The sequence below is a fragment of the Brachypodium distachyon genome, chromosome 3 (genome assembly GCF_000005505.3).
Source record: "Brachypodium distachyon strain Bd21 chromosome 3, Brachypodium_distachyon_v3.0, whole genome shotgun sequence".
NCBI classification, from domain to species: Eukaryota; Viridiplantae; Streptophyta; class Magnoliopsida; order Poales; family Poaceae; genus Brachypodium; species Brachypodium distachyon.
Window position 1 is genome coordinate 20160735 of NC_016133.3, and position 22289 is coordinate 20183023.

A 22289-nucleotide genomic window follows, 5' to 3' on the forward strand; every position below is an offset into this window, starting at 1 on the left:
AAAAATGTGACAATGTATTGTGTATTCTTGAGGAGGTGTTTAAGAGGCCTCCTTAAAATAAGATCTCTAAGGTATTGTTTGGTGTTAGTATAATTTTTAGTCACTAGTGTTTTGCTATTTGATGGATTTGGGTGTTCATCCAAAACTCTAAAAAACATAAAACACTAGTGTTTTAATTTGGTAAAAAAGAATGTTTTGTGAGGAAGATTAGGGATAACCTCTTTAAAACTTACTGCCAAACAACCATTTAGCTTATTAGTGTTTTTCAATTTGAAATAAATAATATACTTTAAAAAAACTCCAGTACCGAGCCCTGGAGTCCCGTGAATAGACCTCGGTTCACCGCCGGTCAAACTCGGACACTTGTGGTAGCGCCTCCTGCCGGTCAAACCCGGTTAAGCATTCAATTTGGGGATGCCCTTGCATGTTGTGCATCGATCGGTCGCAAAGATTGGTCTGACGGACTGCACAAGTGCAGCCGCCCAGGCTGGTTGCATTTGGCGCTGCTTGTGGCTGCCAGCCCGCGGTGGCCGGCGACATCCCCGTTAAAACAAATCGATATTCCACAAACGCCAACGGATAGGGACATCCAGCGCACCATGTTAGGACTCACATACTTATGTCACTCCGCCGCTCCACTCCCGGGAGAAGCGAGCGAGGCTGACCCTCGGGAGGCACCGAGGAAACCAAACCACCAGCTTGCTAGGGGCCTAGGCCATGGCGCTGCCGCTGCTCCTGCTTCTGTGTTTGCTCGCGGCGCCGGCGGCGGAGGGGTACGTGGCGTACAACACGAGCGCGGGGACGGTGGCCGGGCTGCTCAACGTGCACCTGGTGCCGCACTCCCACGACGATGTCGGCTGGCTCAAGACCGTCGACCAGTACTTCGTTGGATCCAACAACTCCATCCAGGCAGCCAACCGCTGTTAATTACCCCCATCCGCGCGCGCGCCGACGCCCCCAGCTCCCGTTTCTGATTGTTGATTTCTTGGTGGATTGGTTTCAGGGCGCGTGCGTGATGAACACGCTGGATTCCGTGGTTGACGCGCTGGCCAAGGACCCCGGCCGCAAGTTCGTCGTCGCAGAGCAGGTGACATGCTCGCCCAAATGCCCCACCCAATTTAGGCCCCATGTCCTTGTCTAATTTACCTTTTCTAGTCAACTGACATGCATTCTTTTTCCCTGCCAACGAAAATATCATTCTCTTCTGTTACGTCGCCATGGTTGTACAATTGTTGCTTGCTTCTGCCGTGGATGCATGCAAATGCTGAATCAGTCCCATTCCTAAAAAGAGCAAAAGGAAAAGGAAAAAACAATAAACAAAGGACTAAAGCATACCCATTATCCCTTGTTTGGTCGTGGGGCAGGGTCATGGGGCAGTATCTCTCACGTGCACATCTTATCCTACAAGTCTATTATAATGACCATACTACACTTCGATGTCTCGGTTTTTTTCCTTGAAACCGCACCCGCACCTAATTGAGTACATTTTCAATAGAAGAAATCGCCAAGAAGTGGATGGGTGTTACAAACCAAACAAAAAGAGGAGAAGAAGTTATGAAAAGCTACTAAACTGAAACAGCAAAAAACTATACAACTACTCTCTCTGTTCCTAAAAATCAGGCTTATTTTGTTTCCTTTGACCAAGGATTACTCCATCTACGTGTGATTTATGTGATAGAAATCATAATCATAAACAAGTACTTTAATGCAATGATATCAATTTTATTTCACAAAAATATATACTAGACTAACTGTTGGTCAAAGGCTCGGTCAAAGAAAACAAAATAAGCCTTATTTTAGAAACGAAGGGAGTATCTTTCAGTTCGTTTTCAGTGATTTTCTGTATGAACGAGATAAGTTCATATTACAACCCTAAACTAACCACGGAGATTAAATTACCTCCCTGAGCTCCAACCGGTTAGAACACAACCTCCAACTATTCATAGCGTTTAAATTGCCCCCTCAGCCAGTGATTTTCTGTATGAACGTGGCAGGTTTTGATTGAGTCAACTAATGTTTTTGTAGTCCAAAAAATTATGAAAAATTTAAGAAAATAAAAAAATAATGTTCCCAGCCTACTGTTAAAATTCCGCTGCATTGGCCAAATGATCAGTAGAAAAATGACATATTTTGTCTGAGGCTCAAATTTTGAATTCAATAATAAAAGTTCCCAGAAAATTGAAAACATTACAGAAAATCATAAATGTTGTCGTTAGCCTACTGTTAAAATTTCAGCATATTTCGACTTAGGATTTAGGGGAAAATGTGGCAGTTAACTCGGTCAAAGCTTGCCAGTTGCCACATATGCGAAAACCATCTCTTGGCTACGTCAGGGGGAAATTTAAATGGTATGAATAGTTGGAGGTTGTGTTCTAACCGGTATTGAAGTTCAGGGGTGTAATTTAAACTCTATGTTTAGTTTAGGGTTGTAATATGAACTGGGTGTTTGCCTCTGTACAGTTTTTTCTTCGTTTTCAGTTTTGGTGCCCCCTTGGGCTGCTTTCTTTTCTATTTGTTGGGTTGTATTGTTACTTTTGCACCTTCTTGGTGTGTCCTTCTAATGAAAAATGATCCACCCTTAGTGGTGGGTTCAAGAGGAAAAAAAGCCTTCTAAGTTGACCTCAAGTTAAAACAAACCTTGTATGTCCATGAGATGTTGTACCAGCTAAAATGTGGTGCCTTCCTGTTACTGACTAGGATACTTATTAGATTAAGATGAAATCATTTTAAATCTTCACCGAAAGTCAAGGGTTTAATATCTATTATTGACTGACACTGTAGGGAGTTCACTGGGTTTTCAGATTTCAACTCTTTCGTCTTAAAGGGATTTTCCAGCACTAAATCCCCAAAAGAGTTTCAAGCTGTACCTAAAACATTGGCGAAGTCATTTGCATGAACTCGGTAAACTAAGCAATATATATATAGAGAGAGACAGCATAACTTCTACTTACCTCATTCTACCTAGTATGACTAAAAAAATGTAACTACTTAAGTGTTCCGTTATTGATTCCTTGGATCACACAAGCAATAAAATTCCTTCATCTTCATTGTTAAACTTTCACTCAAACATAAAATCCAAACTGGGGGTGAACTCACTTTGCTCGTGTCAACGATATTTATCGTAAGACCTGACAACACTTCAACAGGACAAATATGTTTTTCCTGATAACTTGGTTGCCATTAGGTGCCAACTGATGACTACCCCAAACTGATGGCTCTCGAATAACTGAAATGGATCTAGCCCAATGTTTGATGATAAGAAAGTGACTGTTCTGTTATCTTAACTACGAATACTGATGACTTATGTATTTTGCTTTTAGGCTTTCTTCCAAAGGTGGTGGGTAGAGAAAAGCCCAGAAATCCAGGCCATGGTCCACAAGCTAGTTGATTCTGGTCAGCTAGAGTTCATGTATGTCATGTGATTTCATTTTCTTTTGGATTTTATATATAGAGCTTTGACACACTTTGGATATCATGATTCAGAAATGGTGGGTGGTGTATGCATGATGAGGCTGCTACCCATTATATCGACATGATTGATCAGACCACACTTGGTCACCGGATGATAAAAAAACAATTCAACAAGACTCCAAGAGCTGGCTGGCAAATTGATCCTTTTGGTCATTCTGCAGTTCAAGCTTATTTGCTTGGAGCAGAGGTAATGTTAACACCACATTTGCAGATGATGTCAAATGTTTCTGAAAGCATTGAAGCATAATATTATAAACTGACACATGGACTGAACGGGATGTAGATCTCTCTGAAAGGATTGCATTACATTGACGTGTATTTATGTAAATGCAGTCGAGTGCCTCGTCCTTAATGTTTTCTTGAAATTGGTATGCTTTTTAGGCGTTTACAACACTTAGCTTCTTATGGATAAGATAGAAAGGTGTTTGGAAGAGCTCCATTCCCCACAACTCCACTTCACCTCTAAAATCCACTTGACCTTCAAACTCTGCAGCAAGATAGTTCTAAATACATATTAATTAAATAAGAATCAATGTACAAAGACTATTTTCTCTCCACGTGTCTCTACATCCTAATGACTACTTGTCACGAAGCTAAAACTTGTGCCTTTCTCCTATCACTCGATCTTTTATTTGCTTTTGCACTTGATAGGTCAATCTTGTTACCGTAAAAAGTAAAAGAAAATCAAACAATCAGCACTGCTACATATGCTCCGAATGTGCATTATGATTTGCAAACGTGTATTTTCTTTTTGTCTAAAAATGTCCTGTAAGCTTCTCCAAGGACTCTTGTCCCAATCCAAGCACCCTCTTCTTCATTTCCCAAAGCATATCTCTGTCTGACTACTATGAACATGTTACCATTTGAACGGAAAATTAGCATAGTCCAAATAAACTACTCCCTCCGTTCCATAATTCTTGTTGTGATTTTAGTTCAAATTTAAACTAAAATCACGACAAGAATGATGGAACGGAGGGAGTAGTCAATAAGAATAACAGTAAAGCCAAAACTAGCATATATCGTTACTTCAAAGCTCTGTTTTTAATCTGCTGCATTTACAAAAAAAACTACTAGTGAAGCGGGTTACACAGTGAAAAGGTGAGGTGTCACTCTTGGCGAGATTGTCGCAAGAGAAGGAGGCTGTCACTCCTTGTTGTCTCAACTCTCACCTATATGTGAAAGTTTGTCTTGAGAATTCGGCTCTAAAGTGATTGTTTTATTATATTTAATACTGTTGTAGTACAAAAAGGCTGCCCTGAGAAGGATTATGTGAATTCAATATAGGAGCATACCTGTATAGTATACAGTTGGATCGGATTATGGCTCATCCTAATTATTTTAACCTGATTTACCAAAATTCAACATATTTGTGTAATACAATAAGTGAATATGACAGGGATTTGGAAAATCCCTGTTCTGTTTACTGGTGTAAGTAATGGTTGAGATTCCTTTCAGGAAATAGTTTCGTTACTTATTACTCCCTCCGATCCTAAATTGTTGTCGAAAGTTTTACATGTATCTAGACGCTTTTTAAGAATAGATACATCTATATTTGGGCAAATTTGAGTCAAAAATTTAGGATCAGAGGAATACTTTTTAGTCCCTCTTGGTTTTATGGTTTGGTTAATAGCTAAAACTTGTCTTTTGGTCAAATTCATGGTAAAGTGGGCAATGTTGGGTAAGGGGGTTAAAAGAATTTTCAGTAAGCACTGGGGGAAGGCAGGGTGGTTACCAAGTTTTGGAAAAGCGGGCGGATACAGGTAGGTGGGGAGACAAGCCCAAGACCATCTAGCACTGATTAAATGTGAACTAGGATACTAGTGGTCTATAATCTTGGCAGCATCATGGTCTTGGTCCGGTATTACTAGCACTAAATAGTTGTTATTTATTGGTCCCATATTACAGCTTTTACTGGTTATGCCTTTTAAGTTCTTCTCAGTTCTATGTTTGTACTGGATGCTGATTGAAAAACCTTAACTGTGTTCCAGAGTTTTATTACTGATAGGATCTTCATTTCCTAGGGCATTGATATGCTATTATGTGGAGCTTTTACATTTTTGTTTTTGCAACTGTAGCTTGGTTTCGATTCAGTGCATTTTGCAAGAATTGATTACCAAGATAGGGCAAAGCGTAAAGAAGATAAAGCCCTGGAAGTTATATGGCGGGGCTCAAGAACTTTTGGTTCATCTTCTCAGGTTATTATTCTTTTTCCTGCAAATAATTCTATATGTTGTCCACTTTTCTGTATTCTGTTCACTTAAAAATATTATTGAATTGCAGATATTTACAAATGCATTTCCTGTCCATTATAGCCCTCCCAGCGGCTTTGGTTTTGAAGTTCTAGATGACATCTCACCTGTTCAGGTATATGGCTGTAGGCAAGCTCTTTCAATGATCTCCAGTTCTTGGCAGAAGCTTACACACATTTTAATTCATTGACAATCATTGGTAGGACGACCTGTTGCTCTTTGACTATAATGTTGAACAACGTGTTAATGATTTTGTTTCTGCAGCCATAGCACAGGTAAACTTCCATTTGTTGCAGCTGGTTTACTTAAACAAATTGGAAGTATATTTTGAACTGAAACCTGGACTTAACCTTTGATGTTTCAATAATCAGGCAAATCTTACGCGTACAAACCACATAATGTGGACCATGGGGGATGATTTTAATTATCAGTATGCTGAATCTTGGTTCCGGAATATGGATAGACTTATCCATTATGTGAACAAGGTATTCCTGATTAGTTGATTTAAACTGCCAGACTGTCAGTTGAGCCTTCTTTCCTCGAGACCATGCAGGAGCTCTGCATGCTGATAGTTTGGGGCTTTCGTTCTTTGATGTATACCTTTAATGTGCTGTTCTTGTCTTTTTTGGCATTCTGCTTACTCTCGAACTAGAAAATATTTCTCCTTTTCATGAGAGATGAATTGTATGTATTATAAAGACATGTAGCAGATTTATGAGCTCTCTGTGGCGTCCCTTACGCTCATGTACCTAAACAGGGTTGCCAGACTGCAGTTCATTAAGGAAGAAAGTAACATACATAACTAATTTCTTACCACCTCCCCCGTAAAAAAAGAACTCTTAACACCTACCAAACACACTTTATGTCAATTGTGTACGCATTTTCTTAGGCATGCGTAGTTAACCAATGTCCTGAAAGTATTTGAAGATAAGAAATTATGTCCTGAACACCACAGGATGGCAGAGTGCATGCGCTGTATTCTACTCCATCCATTTACACAGATGCAAAGCATGCGTCAAATGAATCTTGGCCACTCAAATATGACGATTATTTTCCGTAAGTTCTCAAACTTGCTAAAATGACGAGACTTCATTCTTTATGTTCTTATTCTGATGCAAATTACAGATATGCTGATTCAACAAATGCTTACTGGACTGGGTATTTTACAAGCCGCCCGACTTTCAAGCAATATGTTCGAGTGATCAGTGGATATTACCTGGTATAATATTTTTGCAATACAAGCCTACAACCGCATAACAATTAGTAAATCATATATTTAAATTTGAAGTCGACTAACTTTAGGAAAATGGCATATCCTGACAGGCTGCACGTCAGGTAGAATTTTTGGTAGGTGGATTGTTCACTTCAAGCTTGGAAGACGCTTTGGGAATTGCCCAGCATCATGATGCAGTCTCAGGAACGGCAAAACAACACACGACTGATGATTACTCGAAACGCCTTGCACTTGGAGCATCCCAGGTTCATTATTTCTCTTGCAGATACGCTTTAATTCAATGCTCTCGCAGATTGAACAAAGTAATGGGGTAGCTCTACCTATCTTGTAGGTTGAGAAAGGTGTCAATACTGCTCTGGCTTGTTTGACAAATTCCAATGGAACATGTATGTCTCTAGCAGTAAAGTTTAGTCAGGTGAGGTCATATACCATTGAGTTTTTGTTGTTGCTATATTTAGATTTTAAAGAAGTGTATAATATTACTTATCATGCATTATTTGTCATAGCCCTTTATTCACATAAGTTCTCGGAAACTGTTTATGTGATCTAACTTTTTCTTTGTTGAATCAATTGTTTAGTGCCAACTGCTCAATATAAGCTACTGCTCTCCAACTGAGGAACAAATTTCAATAGGAAAGAGTTTAGTAAGTCTTCATTTTTACCATAATGTTTACCAATTATGGCTTTGTACATACTGACATTATCTTCTGCAGGTTATTGTTGCTTACAATCCTCTGGGATGGGAACACAATGACTTCATAAGGGTTCCAGTATGCTTCTAAAACTTTACTGGATATTTTTATCCAATAACTTCTGACTCTCCGTAAAAGAACTAAATAAATCAGCTTTATTGAAGCTCCATTGAAGAAAAATATACCCCCAGTTGATTCAAAACCCTTTGCTTTGTGAACATACGAAAAAAATTGTAAAACAAAAGGCTTTTGCCTGTTCTTTTTACTAGATGTTAGGTTCTTGAGCTAATTTACTTGTGCAGATCCATAATCATTTAACCTTTTCAGGTCAATGATGCGCATCTAGTTGTAAAAAGCTCTGATGGAAGTTTTGTTGAGTCACAGTTAGTTGAGGTTGATAACGTGACAGGCAATTTAAGGAAGTTGTATGTGAAGGCTTATCTTGGAATTGCTACAGGAAAACCTCCGAAGTATTGGCTTTTATTTCAAACTTCTGTACCCCCAATGGGATGGAATACTTACTTCGTTTCAAAACCCACTGGGACAGGTGAAACTGCATCTGCTTGATTTATTCTTCTTTGATCAAATAAACTTTCACCTGCGGATAATGGAGTGATGATAGCATTTTTGGTGATGACGATGAACTGGATAACATGGTAGCACAAGAGTAAAAATTTACTATGTTTTTCATCTTCTTGTGATACTGATAATATGCCATGCGGTGTATGATTTTAGTACTCTTCAGACTGACAATGAACATTTTTACTTATCTTGGTTATTATCATTGACTTTAATCACTAAACAAAGTCTACTGTTCCAGCAAATGGAATACACTACAATAATATGACTAGTGGTTATATTGTTTGATACTTGCTAGGTCAATATGAAAAATCTTGGTTTTATTATTAGTTTATTGGCTTCATTTACATCATTTACCTTTAAACTACTCAGGATCTAGCAAAGCAGGGTACATCTCAACCATGGATTCTCCAAGTAAAGACACAATTGAAGTTGGACCAGGGCATCTAAAGATGACCTTTTCATCGGCTTCTGGACAGCTCACAAGGATGTTCAATTCTGTCGCAGGAGTGAGTTCTAACACACACTTCGTTCTGCTCAATTCTGTCTCATTTGAATGTAATCAAATGATTTACTCCTTGAAACTCTATTTGTCCATGTCACGGCGAGGATGAGTTTTGTTTTACCAGCTCGGTTGGAGTGATGTTCAATTTATTAGGTATCTTGCAGTGACATGGACAAATATCCTCCTATTCTTAACATTGACTGTGCGTCTAATATTTTGCTAACAAAATGTTACATCATAGAAAAAATTTAGCTAGTAATGGTGTCTGCATTAGCAGACTTTGCAAGGTAAGCAGTTGTTCTACGGAAATTCAAAATTACAACCATGTGATAATTTGGTCAATTAAGCGTTGCTTTTCAGTATTCCATTTCATATGTAGAGCTTAAAGCTATGTATTATTCTGGCAATTGCAGGAGTTGTTATTAATCTTGATATGCAGTACTAAAATTTGATGGATTATTTTAGGTGGATTTACCAATTCAACAAAGCTTTCTTTGGTATGGTTCAAGCACTGGTGATGCCATGGATTCACAGGTTTTTATTATGGAACTAATGTGTTCTCTGCTAAATATCTGATTCACATATCCCATCGTTATCACACTAAAGCTTTCTTTGGTATGGTATATGTTATATCACAGGCATCTGGAGCTTATATTTTTAGACCAAATGGGGCTACACCAACTGCTGTTTCAAGATCGGTAATACAATACCTTTTGTCTTGTATGAGTTTGTTTTTGTTTTCTTATCTCTTCATCCATGCACCCTTTGAAGTAAGGGTAAAATTTCTATTGACACCGACGCCTAATTAGTCATGCTTGTTGCATCTCCCTGCAATATTCTATCTACTCCGCAAGCTATAGTTCATGATGTTGTCTTATACCACAGTACTTCAGAAAATATATATGAGAAAATGCTTACTGATTTGTTTTATGCAAACTTGACTTGACGAAGGAACGGTATCTGCTATTGTTCCTTCTTATAACTCAATATCAAATGACTTCGACAGATTACTTTCTAAAAAATAGTGTAGCCTGTCCAACAAATAATCAATCCAGATTCTGGTAAAAGAAAGAGCATTTGATTACTTCTAATACTTTTGCTTTCTATCTGCTATTTCTTAAATGATTTTACCCCTGTATTTCATGTATTTCAAACATGAAATACATCTTTTTCTATGTGATCTATTGATATGTCCATTTCATGCTAGGTTCTGCTGAATGTCACCCGTGGTCCTCTGGTTGATGAAGTCCACCAACAATTCAGCCCATGGATATCTCAGGTCAGATAAACTTTTACTCCGAACTTACATACCCCCATGAGGTTTAATTGTAATTGTTTAACCTAGAGTAAGAGCATTACATGGAATTTGTGTGTTATATGACTTCGCTAGTTTAAAATTTCTCTGTCGTTCTGTCGTGTTGCGCCTTTTTGTAACATAAGATTTTTTGAAACATATATGATTAAAGGACTTCATAATCTATGGGACACCTGATTTATGTATTTTATAGTTCAGACGACTTACATCACCACGAAAAAACATGGCTCTTGGCTAATGCTGACTATTTAACACTTTGACCCAATTTGTTGGGTTGAAAGTAGTGGGTTGTCCACATGTTTAATGTAGTTGCTTTAAAGAAGAAAGATGGCACCGTAACTGTTATAAGGGCCTATTCCCAGATTGTCACCGGATAACCATCACCATCAATCTAGAAAGCTCCATGTGAGCACGGACTAAAATATTCTTTGTGTAGGTTACAAGACTTTACAAGGACAAGGAGCATGCTGAAGTAGAATACACGGTTAGTAATTTTCCCAAATTCGGAATTAGATCTCAGGAATATACTTGTCAGGTTTGCAAAATATGATATTCCATCAGTAAGTAATATGCGAAATTCTTTTGTTTTTGGTCTTGTATGGGAAAGATTGGGCCAATTCCTGTTGATGATGGCATAGGAAAGGAGGTCATTACCCGACTAACAGCAAATATGGTCACAAACAGCACTTTTTATACAGATTCTAATGGAAGAGACTTCCTCAAGAGGGTAACCATCAATATAAATTATGCTTTAGATATTGTTACGATTGAGTTAATAGTTTACTATTAATTGGTTCAAAATTATCTCTCTCTATGAAATAACATTCTTAAATAGATCATTACCCAACATTCTCATTCTTACTGGAATTATTTATGGGAAACCTTTGGCCCTACTGGACATCTATTTGAATTTAGTACTCCCTCCGTTCCATATTAAGTGACTCAAATTTGCCCAAATATGGATGTATCTATACACAAAAAGCGTAATATTTCGTCACTTAATATGGGACGGAGGGAGTATGTTAAGTTTTAAAAGTCTGTTAGTCTCCTTTTATACCAAAGTTTCTTCTCATTTCATCTATAGGTGAGAAACTACAGGGAAGATTGGGATCTTCAAGTGACTCAACCAGTTGCCGGAAATTACTATCCGGTATGAACAGTATTCAAATTTGAATAGTGAGAGCTTTTGGTATGTAAGATACCATAACTGTAAATATAGAGTTTTCTACCTTAAGTGCATTTTATAATTTTGTTGTCAGTAGGCATAAAGCTGGAATCATTTTGCACCTCCAAATAATGAGGTCACCAGGGCAAAAAGGATGTTTATAAAAGAGCAGTCATTTTCAAATACGCATGACACTTCCTCATTTTCAGGAATACACATGACAATTCTATAGCAAACCAACTGAATAACAATTTGGGACAGTTCTGATTATATACAAAACTAGCTCTTATGCTTGAAATGCATAACATCTTAGACAAGACATGGGGTTAGCTAAACCACTTGGTAGTATGTAGTCAGCTGTTATGCTTAACCAAGATATAAGGAAAAACTATTTTCGTTCGCCAAAAAGAACACTATTTTGTCATACTTTTGTGCCTTTGTTTCAACTATTTTAGTTTTTTAAGAATATTATAGAAGCTTTATCTGATTTGTTTTAAGAATTTCTTTTATGTTGACATTCCAGGTCAATCTAGGAATGTATGTACAAGATGGAAAATATGAACTATCGGTCCTTGTGGATCATGCTGTTGGAGCTTCAAGTATTCAGGATGGTCAAATAGAAATTATGCTCCACAGGTATTAACTGGACTGTGCTGAGCTCTTTCCAGATCCACTAAGGGTCAATTTTTCTAGGTGTAAAATAGGCGAGTATCCAACTGTGATTTTATTTTACGATTAGAAAGGTAAAACCTGTACAAGTCAAATAAGAAAAGCAATCTATCTAACAACCAAGGTAACCCACTGGCTGGCAAAAACTAGCGAAAGTTATCTACATCTGAATGTTGAAATAAGCTTTCCTTCTTGCTTGATCACCAAGGAAAGTTCATCCTTGTTATTGTTGTTTATAGAGGGCGTGCAAAAGCATTTGCACATCTTTGCATTCAGTGGAGAAACATGTATACATACAGACTCTAGTTTTTTGAGGCAAACATTTGCCACAATGCTCATGACAAGACAAATGCCAATCAACACCACCACAACACACACAATTTAGCCTAATCTTCCACTTTCCACGGGCTCTATCAACCATCGATGCACCATCTCCCCTACTTCTTGTTTGGCGCTTGTCACCACCATCTGCGTGTCATGACTGTCCCTTGGAACACCCAGCTTTTTCGCTCCTTCCAATATGGATGAGATGATAGAGATAATCATGGAATCCCAAGTCCTTGTGCTTATCCTTTGGAGGAAGCTTGTGACAGCTTAGCCACCAGTCAGCCCTGCAATTCGTAGCCGACAGGATTCTGCTACCATGCGCAGCCCAACGCGAAACTAGAAGCCGAAGCAGGTAGCCAGGAGCCCATTGCTGATTGAAGCCTATTCACCGTCCAACAACACTGCCACAGGGCGATCCAAAGGAAGAAACATCACTTGTGCAGTGCTCTAGTCTTGCTGAATAAAAAGTTGTTGTAGGACCAGTGCCATAGAATTTCATCCTCACGAAGGGGGTCAATGTTGGTGCTTTTGATCCGGCTCCAAAGAGAGAGATACTCTGCAAAGCGCCCACATGGAGAGAGCGCTGGAGATGTCACTTTTGATCTCTGTTTTCTTCAAGCAATAATGTAGGCTATTTACCAGCCGGCACCATATTCATCTTGTTTACCAGGCTATAATAATCTAACTCTATTTGATTTTATTTAACTTAGAGAGGGACTGCATCAAAGTGCCTAAATATTTTCATTAAACACTCATACCACCAAAATTTTAATTTCTCTCTGTTGGAACCAACCTGTGTTCTGAACTTCCTATGCAATTCTACTGTTTAATGTATTATTACTAACTACAGACCTTATATGGTAAACCTGTAACCATGAATACCATGAATGCTGTGAATCTCAGGCGTATACTTCACGACGATGGCAGAGGTGTAGGAGAGCCACTTGATGAAGTTGTTTGTGTAGATGGAAAATGCGATGGCCTCACGGTATATATTTACTCACATTCTGGTATCCATCTCTGTAATCTCCAGTTGTGACCTGACATCATATTTACTATTGTAATTCACAAATATGCCTCATACAAACCTTACAGGCTAGAGGTACTTATTATATCAATGTTAACAAGCTTGGACATGGAGCTCACTGGCGACGGACACATGGACAAAAAATTTATTCACCCTTTCTTCTTGGTTTTGCTCATGAGGTATATCTTTATGCTCTCTCAACCTGTTTTTTCAAGTGTTTTCATGTTATAGGTTATACAGTTAGTAATATTGTTCTGACAGGATGAGAGCAGTTGGAAATCCTACAGTATTGTGAAAGCGAGCATGATGGATGCAAATTATAGTCTTCCGGATAATGTCGCGATCATCACCTTGCAGGTTCATGATTCATTTATATCTGGCCCTAATGTCTGAATACTGAGTAGCATCATATTTATAGCTAACAGATTACAGCTCAACATTTCAGAGTATTGATGATGGTACCACACTCCTCCGCTTGTCACATTTGTTTCAGGTATAATCCTAGTGTCTATGATGGTGATCTATATCATGTTTCTATCTGGTGCTCCTTGATACGTATTGATTAATTTTCGTTGGAGTTGCAGACCGCTGAGGACCCTAAGTATTCCGTAATGGCAAAAGTTGAACTGAAAAAACTGTTTGGAAAGAGAACTGTAAGTAATTTATTGGAGCTCATCTTTTCGCAAGATCAGTAGTAGTTTCAGAATAATTTTGTAGCATGAACTATACTCTCATGAGTCATTTGAAAGGAACACAGCCCAAAACTCTCAACACTGTTCCATTGTGCAGATCAAGGAATTGACTGAAACTAACCTATCCGCCAATCAGAAGAAGTCAGAGATGAGAAAGCTCAACTGGAGGGTTGTCGGAGACACTGAGAGTGGTCTGACACCGATTAAAGGTGGCCCAGTTGACAGTCAAGCCCTAGTTGTTGAGCTGGGACCCATGGAGATACGCACATTCTTACTGAAAATATTGCAATAGAACAAAATGTGAATTCTGTTATACGAGATTATGCCTTTTGTTTCTGTGAAGGATTATTTCTTTAATACTTAGACTTTTGTACGGAAACACATGTACATGTTCTCCCTCATTTATTCAAATGACAGAATAACAAGAACTTCCAACAAATGAAAATAAATACGGAATAAAATTAATGTTGCTTCCATGGTGATAGTTTTGCCCGTTACTTTGATATACAAATTTATATGGGTCAAGTATACTGCGACCTTCGCTATAGTATGCCCTGTCAATAACTCATGATTACATAAAAATATCATCATCACATGATTTCTTCAGGACATATGTCCAACAGTCTCCACTAGCGTGGGCTTGGGACGGCAACAACTATGCATCGATGGCAGTGGAGGGAGGCTGAAAACCTAGCCAGAGACAAGAAAAAGAAGAGGGTATCATGGTTCGAGATGCCCGTTGACCGAACTAGTAGGAGGGAAGTGGAAAAAATTCAGGGTGACAATATCTTCGTAATAAGTTGACAACTGTGATGGCAAAGAAAAAGGTGCGAGGGATTCACAAGTCGTGGATGCTGGTCCGGACAGCCTTTTGGAGGCTATACCATGAACCTAAAAAGGTGTTGCAGAAGCCAAAGAGAACCGGCCTTATACTTCAAGCTACTTACGTTCATGGCAAGAGAGATGGCCCTCACATGCCTAAGAGCATCTCTAAGATACCGAAAAACAAAGTACTAAACTTCATAGTTCAGTTAACCGAACTGCGAAAGTTTGGTACGCCGCAGCGTCGGGCGGAACAGATCCGTCAGTACATATTGGACGCTTTGCGCGAATTTGATAAAACACACAGAACATCAATCAACACACATTGATGCATCGAAATTCTTCATTAAACGATTGCTAAACTACATTGTTCCTACATAAAAGGGGAGGAGCAATTACACAAAAACAAAATTGGCTCCTCATAGCGGCCGTCTTGGTCTCCTCGCTATGGCTTTCCTTCTCGCCGCCGCCCCCTAGCTACTCGTTGTCCGAGAGGACGATAACGTTGGGTGCCGGCTTCTTCCCCTTCGTGCCAGCTTCTTTGCCTCGTGGTTGGAAAGGTCCAGCGTGAGTTGAAGCTCTGTGGCTTCTTTCGCCGTGCGGCGGTCGTCGTCCTCCCGCAGAGAGATCATGGACGAGGCCATGACCCCGCACGTCTGCGTGTCGACGGAGGAAGCCTCCTCGCCGGAGAGAACAGCAGAGGAGAAGTGGGAGGAGGAGGAAATGGCGGGCCTCAAGGAGCGGCGCATGCAAGGCCGCGCGGGAGTTCTCCTCCTCCTCCAGCAACGGCGTGCGCATGGTGGCGGTTGAGCTCCCAGCAGCCGCCTCGATCCTCGTGCATGCAAGCTTCGTGCTTAGTGAGGCGCCCGTTCGTTCTCCCACCAGCGGGCGCCGCGACGCACCGCCTCCTCCAAGCGCCGGCCACCCTGCTGCGCCCGCCGCTGGAGTCCACCGCGGCGGGCAGAGGAACACTCCGAGCAGTTTACCGGGCACATTTCGGTTCGCTGCCGGCGGGAAATGCTCGCCAAAGGTGTAGGAGGAGAAAGGGTTTGGCTGGTGGGTTTTTTTTCTTTTCGCGGCGGACTGTTCAGGTCGGGTACTGAATAACCTTACTCATGCGGCATAAATACGTTGCCTTTGTTGACTTTTGGTGTAAACAGAACTCGAATTTTCGGACCGGCCTGTTATTTGGTATATGTTCGGCCTGCCCCAAAACCGAAAACTCGGTATCTGCTAGAAATGATCTAAAAGTCAGCTGCATATATTCACTCTAGACTCTCGGTGCCCTTCCTCTGAAACTGAGACTGAGACTGTGTTTTCAGCACAAAGATTCCAAGAGAAATCCCCAAAACATGCACGCCCGGCCTAACGCGTGTTTCGCGTCTTTGCACAAATGTAAGGCAGCCATGGACATGCATGCATGCGAGCATACACCGGGTCTCAATGAAAACCTCCATTCATTAGACGAAGTCTCTTGGCGCAAACGAGTGGTGTGGCCCGAGCCTATTCATAGGACCGCATCGCAACAGTCGAGTGGTCCTTGACGTACGTACTCACAACTGATCCCGAATATATTGAACTTCGTCACTGGGCTAGGTACTACTACCATGGCGTTCATCGTCATGCCGAACATGATCTCGGCCGTCCTGCTCATTCTCGCGGCCGGAGTGGCCACCACGGCCGTGCACGGCGCCGCTCCTCCGACGCCTCCGACACCGGCAGGGCCGCCGAAGGCTGCCACGCCTCCTCCGGCAGCGAAGGTGCCCTCGGGGCCGCCCCCGGCCGCGGCGGCCCCAGCCAAGTTCCCTGCCGTCATTGCTTTCGGCGACTCGGTCGTCGACACCGGCAACAACAACTACGTCCGCACCATCATCAGGGCCAACTTCCCGCCTTATGGCAAGGACTTCCCCGGCCACAAGGCCACCGGCCGGTTCTCCGACGGCAAGATCAGCGTCGACTTTCTCGGTAAACTACCACGTCCATCATTCATTTACATCAAAAATGGTGTCTCACTCTTAGTATAGTGAATTAATCAATGACTAACGTATATGGTCGCATTGCATGCAGCGTCGGCGCTCGGTGTGAAGGAGTTGCTCCCGCCGTACCTGAAGAAGGACCTCAGCCTGGAAGAGCTCAAGACCGGCGTCAGCTTCGCCTCCGCCGGCAGCGGATACGACAACTCCACCTGCAGGACCATGGTAACCCATGCTTTTTCTTTTTTTTTGAGAAACACGGCACAAACGCAAACGCAGTCATGCACAAACACGCGCGCACACGTGACCGATCTACACAACGACACACATTAACGCGGGCGTGAACGGATCTCCGCAGTCGGCGCTGACGATGGAGCGGCAGATGCAGCTGTTCGTGGAGTACAAGGCCAAGGTGGGCACGATCCCAGACAAGGCCCTCTACCTCCTCTGCTGGGGCAGCAACGACGTGGTGGAGCACTTCACCTTCAACGACGGCATCACGGAGCCCCGCTACAGCGACTTCCTGGCGGAGCGCGCCATCACCTACATCCAGCAGCTCGTCTCCCTCGGCGCGAAGCGGATCGGAGTCACGGGGATCCCCCCCGTGGGCTGCCTCCCTTCGCAGCGGATGATCGCCGGCGGGATCCGGAAGCAGTGCGCCACCGACCGCAACCAGCTGGCCCTCATGGCCAACCGCAAGATCAGCCAGGAGATGGCCAAGCTCTCCGCCAAGCTCGGGCCCGGTGTGCAGCTCGTCTTCATCGACCTCTACGGCATCCTCGGCGACCTCACCACCCGACACGCCGAGTTCGGCTTCAAGAACGGGAAAGATGCCTGCTGTGGGTACATTGGACTGGCTGCCAGTGTGCTTTGCAATTTTGCCAGCCCGCTTTGCCCTGACCCTTCGCAGTATGTTTTCTGGGATAGCTATCACCCCACTGAGAAGGCGTACAAGGTCATGATCGACATCATCGTCGACAAGTACTTCAAGTACATGCACTAGGCTAGCTAGGTATATAGCTGCATGCATCTTCTTGATCTGTTTCTTTTCTTTGGTCCTTGGTATTGTCGACATTGTCATGGTCGAATTTTCCTTCCTTTTGTTTGTTGTTGCATGCCACGTGGCTAGAGAGATTGGCTTTTTTTTTCTTTTTTCTATTCAATGGCATATGTGTTCATGATGTACGTCATAATTTTTGTAGACCAGCTGCAGAGAAATAAAAGTTGCCTGCAATTTTAGGACCAGCAGAGGAATGAAAGTCGTTCCTGTGTTTGAAAATACCTACTCCACTACAAATGTGTAACTTTGACTGGACCGAGATGCATGTTTCTAAATTTAAAATTCTCGCCAAATGTTTGGACTACAATTAAGAGATGCAAAATATCTCTAGCAGCTCATGACAGTTTTGACGATATGATCACAGGATTATTTTACATTTGGCGGCCGTTATGCTATGGGTCCGTGAGCTCATCATCTCCCACTTGCATGAGTGTGTGTTTTACCTTTGACGAACGTCAGTGTTTTGGTAGCAACCTGCCGGCCGGACGAAAATATGTATGGACCAACTCAAATGGGCCTGCCTGCTCTGGTCGGTGCTGCTAGCTATATATAGCTTTTCGATCACCAAACTAAATTAGTTGTAGTCGCACGTAAACAACAAGAAGCCGGCCGGCATCGCTTACGTGTACGTATAATTATACGTATATATACTTTCTTTAATTTTGACCAATGAGCATGCGTACTCGTGTTAATTAATTCAGGCTGATATTTCTCTCCCGTAAGTCACGTCCATATAGCTAATCCAACCAATACAGATTCGGTGACTTTTGGAGTTAGTATGGACCTCTGGATCTGCTGTAGTGCTGAGTCGAGAGGTTCACGTCTTCGCCAGTCCCTGTGTTTAAGATTGTTTTGTTGGAATCGATGTGCTTAATTGTGACTTGTGAGCTGACACGAAAACACTCCCTTAGTATATTTTCATAATTCTTGTCGAAATATTACATGTATCTAGATATATCTATTTTTGGCAAATTTGAGACAAGAATTATGGAACGAAAAAAGTGCTTACAAAGTTTTTAAGCTGAGAGAGTCTATTTCTCAGTCGACTTAAAAATAGTTACTTCTCAGTCGACAATCATAACGTTCCGATTAAGTTCTGTTCACCATTTTCTATTTGCATTAATCTTACATGAATTGGATGAGACGGTTGTTAGCGTCAACTTGAAAACAGTTATTTCTCAATCGCCTTAGAAATAGTGAAACCGATATACTAACTACCCCTGTCCGTTCCAAAATATGCTACGACGTGTATTTGGGTTGTTACTTGTTAGTACTAAATTATTCTTAAGCCGTTTCATAGGAATCATCTAAACAAAAAAAATTATCCACTCCGAAATATCACTGAAAATTATAGCAGTAAATGAAGCCTCACGTGACTGTATATAGCTTCGATTGATGATAATTCTTGCCAACAAAAATAGAAATGAACAAAGACGATGTCAAAAAAGAAATGAACTAATAAATATGTTTGAAAAAGCAATCTGCCCCACTCGCTTAGCCCCACACCCCACTCCTGCTTTATGTCCCCGAGTTGGCATCCAGTCATCAGCCAAATTGTCAGAACTTAAGAAACTGTTTAAATTGGATAAACCTTATTAACATTGTGTAACAAGTTCGAGAGGTAAAACATGACAGAAAATTTTAGATGGGATAACAATATCACAAATTTATATAATTTTGAGATGGGATAACATTGCCAAAGGAGTTACAAAGAGATGGGATAACATTGCCTGTCTACTAAAAGATGGAATTAATAACTAAAAAAAATTACTCCCTTCGATCCATATTACTTGTCTCAAATTTGTCAAATATGAATATATTTGTGTTTAAAAAAAATATTTAGATACATGTAATATTTCGACAACTAATATGGATCGAAAGTACATGTTTCTCCTTATCTTGACTAGTAACGAGAGTCCAGAAATCATCACACCTTGATTTGTTTCCCTCACAGCCCATCTTTAGTGCTGGACGGTCAGATAGAGCTTGGCGTAGCCCCAATCTCCATCGGACGGCTGAAATAAAATTGGCGGTTTGGTCGTCTCCTCCGCACATGCTCGTTGCCCGCAAAGATTCCCGCTGCAAGAGGGAAACCACACATCCACACGACCGTTCATGTGGTGACAGCCGGGCCGCCTCCATTCCATGTGGGGCCATAACAAGTCTGTCCCCGCTGTCAGTGACGTTTCCATATTGTGCCTGTAGTCGGGTGGGGGCAGGTCTGATGGGTGGTCGGGTCGGAAGCAGCTAGGCCGTACTGGTCGGTGGTTTTATTCTCACAAAATCAAGCAAGTTGCAGCTGGGAGCTGGTCCTTTTGCACATAGAACCCTGCATAGATTGTTTTTTTCTTCTAAAAAGAATAATTTCTACATCTTCGTTTGCCGTGCTGTCTGTCATACATGACCATATACTGTAGGCTCTTTAAATTAAAAATTGATGTATGGATCTTTAATTTTAGAGACGTATGTGCTATTTGCTCATTCTGGAGGGGGCAATAAGCAAAGGTGAGGTGTGGAAATTAAAGACTCACATGTGGGAAGCACTTGCTAAAAAACAAATCGGATACAAATCAACGGGGCGGCTTCAAAGTCAACAGTACTTGTCTCTATAAATTGGCGGCTCGGCGTCGCCTCCGAGACATCGCCCGGAGGTGATCGAGCTGACCGGCGGGTACAAACTCCTCGATCCCTCTCTGCTCTAGATCGATCGAGTAACCCGGCCCATTTCTTTCTCTCCACCCAAACTATCTATCTTTTCATATACTTTTAGCTAATTCCTTTCCCTTTACAATTCAAGTCGATTCATATTACTTCTCTCCGATCCTCGCAAGTAGTTCAATCTTTTTTCCTGAACAACTTCCTGCAACTTTTTCTACGCATCTCGGCATCTGCTTGTTCCTTGTAGCGTAATCTCGGCGTCCATATAAGATCAGAGATGGAGAACGTTCTCGTCGACCGATCTGCAGGCGGCCACGCCTTCCGCCGGAGCGCGGGGATGAGAGGCTGCCGGAGGATGCTCCCCGGGAGCATGCCGACGCCGCCTTATTCCGTCGGCTACGGCTCCTTATCTCCTTATTCTTCCTCTCTTCCGCCGCATCCATTCCTCTACCCGCCGTATGACTTCCTGTGCTACAGATCTCCTCACCAATCTCTCCCTCCCCTGCCGTCCCATGGCCTCCCGCCGCTCCCGCCGGCGACCATGGCCAAGGCCAAGCACGCCTCGCTCCCTCCCCTTCGGTCGGCGTCGACTCTGCCGGCGGCGCCGAGGAAGACGGTGGGGGAGTCGTCGTCGTCGTACAAGAGGAAGAAGCCGAGGGCACCGGATCAGGAGCCGGCGGCGGCGTTGCCGAGGGCGGCGCGGCGGAGGAAGCCGCTGCAGAGGGCGGCGCCGCTCCCCGCGGCGCCGGCGGTGGTGGAGGCGCTGGACGACCTGGAGCGGGAGGTGACGCGGGGCTTCGTGGAGGACCTGGTGCACGCGCTCGCGCCGCCGCCGAGCAGCCTGCCCCTGCCCACTTTCTCCCTCGTGAGGGCGGCCGCCGCCGCCAAGGCTGCGCCGCCGTCCTGCGCCGTGTAGGGAGAGCATGGTTGATCTGCAACATGCCATGGACGGGTTCAAGTTTTCTTTTCCTTTCTTCCTCCAAAACCTTTTTCTTTGGACGGAAGAAGAGCCTTTTAATTGCGTCTTTTAATTGCATCTTTTATGTGAGCAGGTAACTGTAAACCTGATGCTTTTGAGTCTAGGTTTACATGCTACTGGTCTTGAACTCTGGAGGTACGGGGTGTGTTTTTTAGTGCCCTGTATGTACCAAGATCAAGATATATGTCATATGTTTTTTTTTTTTTGCTTGTGCCAAGATGTTTATTCGCATGTATGCTTGTTTCTGTATAAGCAATGGATTAATTTGATCGACATTTTGTGAAAATCCCAACCACCTTTTGAAGCTTGTGGATGAACATTCAATGAATTTTGTCCTTAAAGCGTGCATCGTTCCTGCCTATCAAAAGAGTGATTAATTAGTTCGATGCAGTGCGGATCAGATAAAAAGCCCGATTTAATTATCACATCGTGCGACATTTTGTTAAAATTCCAATCACCTTTTGAAGCGTTTCACTCTGCCAGTGTTCCATTCCAAAGCGTGTTAGTTCACGGACCCAAATGGAATCCCGCGAAAATCCCACTTATAATTGAATTTTCAGCTCTCTTAATCTTGAGAACGAATTGAACTAGTGGACCTTTCGCCGGATCCATTTTTCATCCCTTTGACGTCCGGACATAGCATATGGTTCAAGACCAAGCTCTCGGTTTTTCTTTAAGAAAAAAGGAGAGAAAGATACCAAGTTGAAGGTAAGCTAGCCCAGCATGCATGAAGCTCTTGCGTCCAGAATTGCTCAAGTCCAAGCCTGGTCCGTTGGCAGTAATGAAGTACGGAGTACTCAAGTGTAAGCGTCGAGACCACGAGGATCCATGTATCACGTATAAGGCAATTCTCTACTTTTCCAAATCCACGG

The 22289-nt window shown here is 42.2% G+C and overlaps 3 protein-coding genes across 4 annotated transcripts; all 3 read left to right on the forward strand.

Moving 5' to 3' along the window:
- Positions 1–566: 566 nt before the first annotated feature.
- Positions 567–14374, forward strand: LOC100841651 (alpha-mannosidase). Of its 2 annotated transcripts, XM_003573686.4 has the most exons (29): positions 567–909; positions 1004–1087; positions 3321–3409; positions 3484–3658; positions 5547–5666; positions 5752–5835; positions 5924–5995; positions 6092–6205; positions 6676–6776; positions 6846–6939; positions 7044–7199; positions 7286–7369; positions 7533–7598; positions 7668–7724; positions 7974–8193; positions 8598–8734; positions 9196–9264; positions 9369–9428; positions 9938–10009; positions 10482–10529; positions 10653–10772; positions 11130–11195; positions 11734–11846; positions 13110–13194; positions 13302–13412; positions 13495–13590; positions 13679–13726; positions 13818–13886; positions 14023–14374. In XM_003573686.4, the coding sequence occupies exons 1-29, from the start codon at positions 718–720 to the stop codon at positions 14215–14217; spliced, it is 2997 nt and encodes a 998-aa protein (XP_003573734.1). In that variant the 5' UTR covers positions 567–717; the 3' UTR covers positions 14218–14374. The 2 variants fall into 2 exon arrangements, with proteins under 2 accessions (XP_003573734.1, XP_024317449.1); XM_024461681.1 differs by lacking the exons at positions 567–909; positions 1004–1087 and having other exon boundaries at positions 3343–3393; positions 14023–14370.
- A 2004-nt stretch (positions 14375–16378) lies between these two features.
- On the forward strand, positions 16379–17965 carry LOC100841958 (GDSL esterase/lipase At3g14820). The gene is made up of 3 exons (XM_003573687.3): positions 16379–16712; positions 16815–16945; positions 17079–17965. Exons 1-3 carry the CDS (start codon positions 16379–16381, stop codon positions 17721–17723), a joined length of 1110 nt encoding a protein of 369 aa, XP_003573735.3. The 3' UTR covers positions 17724–17965.
- A 2374-nt stretch (positions 17966–20339) lies between these two features.
- Positions 20340–21690, forward strand: LOC104583603 (wiskott-Aldrich syndrome protein homolog 1). The gene has a single exon (XM_010236293.3). It carries the CDS (start codon positions 20716–20718, stop codon positions 21352–21354), a length of 639 nt encoding a protein of 212 aa, XP_010234595.1. The 5' UTR covers positions 20340–20715; the 3' UTR covers positions 21355–21690.
- The last annotated feature ends 599 nt before the right edge of the window (positions 21691–22289 follow it).

What these genes read in the sequence shown, in the direction of transcription:
- LOC100841651 (XM_003573686.4), top strand. Translation starts at nt 718, where the DNA reads ATGGCGCTGCCGCTGCTCCTGCTTCTGTGTTTGCTCGCGGCGCCGGCG. An exon ending in ATGACATCTCACCTGTTCAG is followed by an intron (nt 5,836 to 5,923) that starts GTATATGGCTGT and finishes AATCATTGGTAG; the next exon opens with GACGACCTGTTGCTCTTTGA. An exon ending in TTCTTGGTTTTGCTCATGAG is followed by an intron (nt 13,413 to 13,494) that starts GTATATCTTTAT and finishes TTGTTCTGACAG; the next exon opens with GATGAGAGCAGTTGGAAATC.
- LOC100841958 (XM_003573687.3), top strand. Translation starts at nt 16,379, where the DNA reads ATGATCTCGGCCGTCCTGCTCATTCTCGCGGCCGGAGTGGCCACCACG. An exon ending in GATCAGCGTCGACTTTCTCG is followed by an intron (nt 16,713 to 16,814) that starts GTAAACTACCAC and finishes CATTGCATGCAG; the next exon opens with CGTCGGCGCTCGGTGTGAAG. An exon ending in ACTCCACCTGCAGGACCATG is followed by an intron (nt 16,946 to 17,078) that starts GTAACCCATGCT and finishes GGATCTCCGCAG; the next exon opens with TCGGCGCTGACGATGGAGCG.
- LOC104583603 (XM_010236293.3), top strand. Translation starts at nt 20,716, where the DNA reads ATGGAGAACGTTCTCGTCGACCGATCTGCAGGCGGCCACGCCTTCCGC.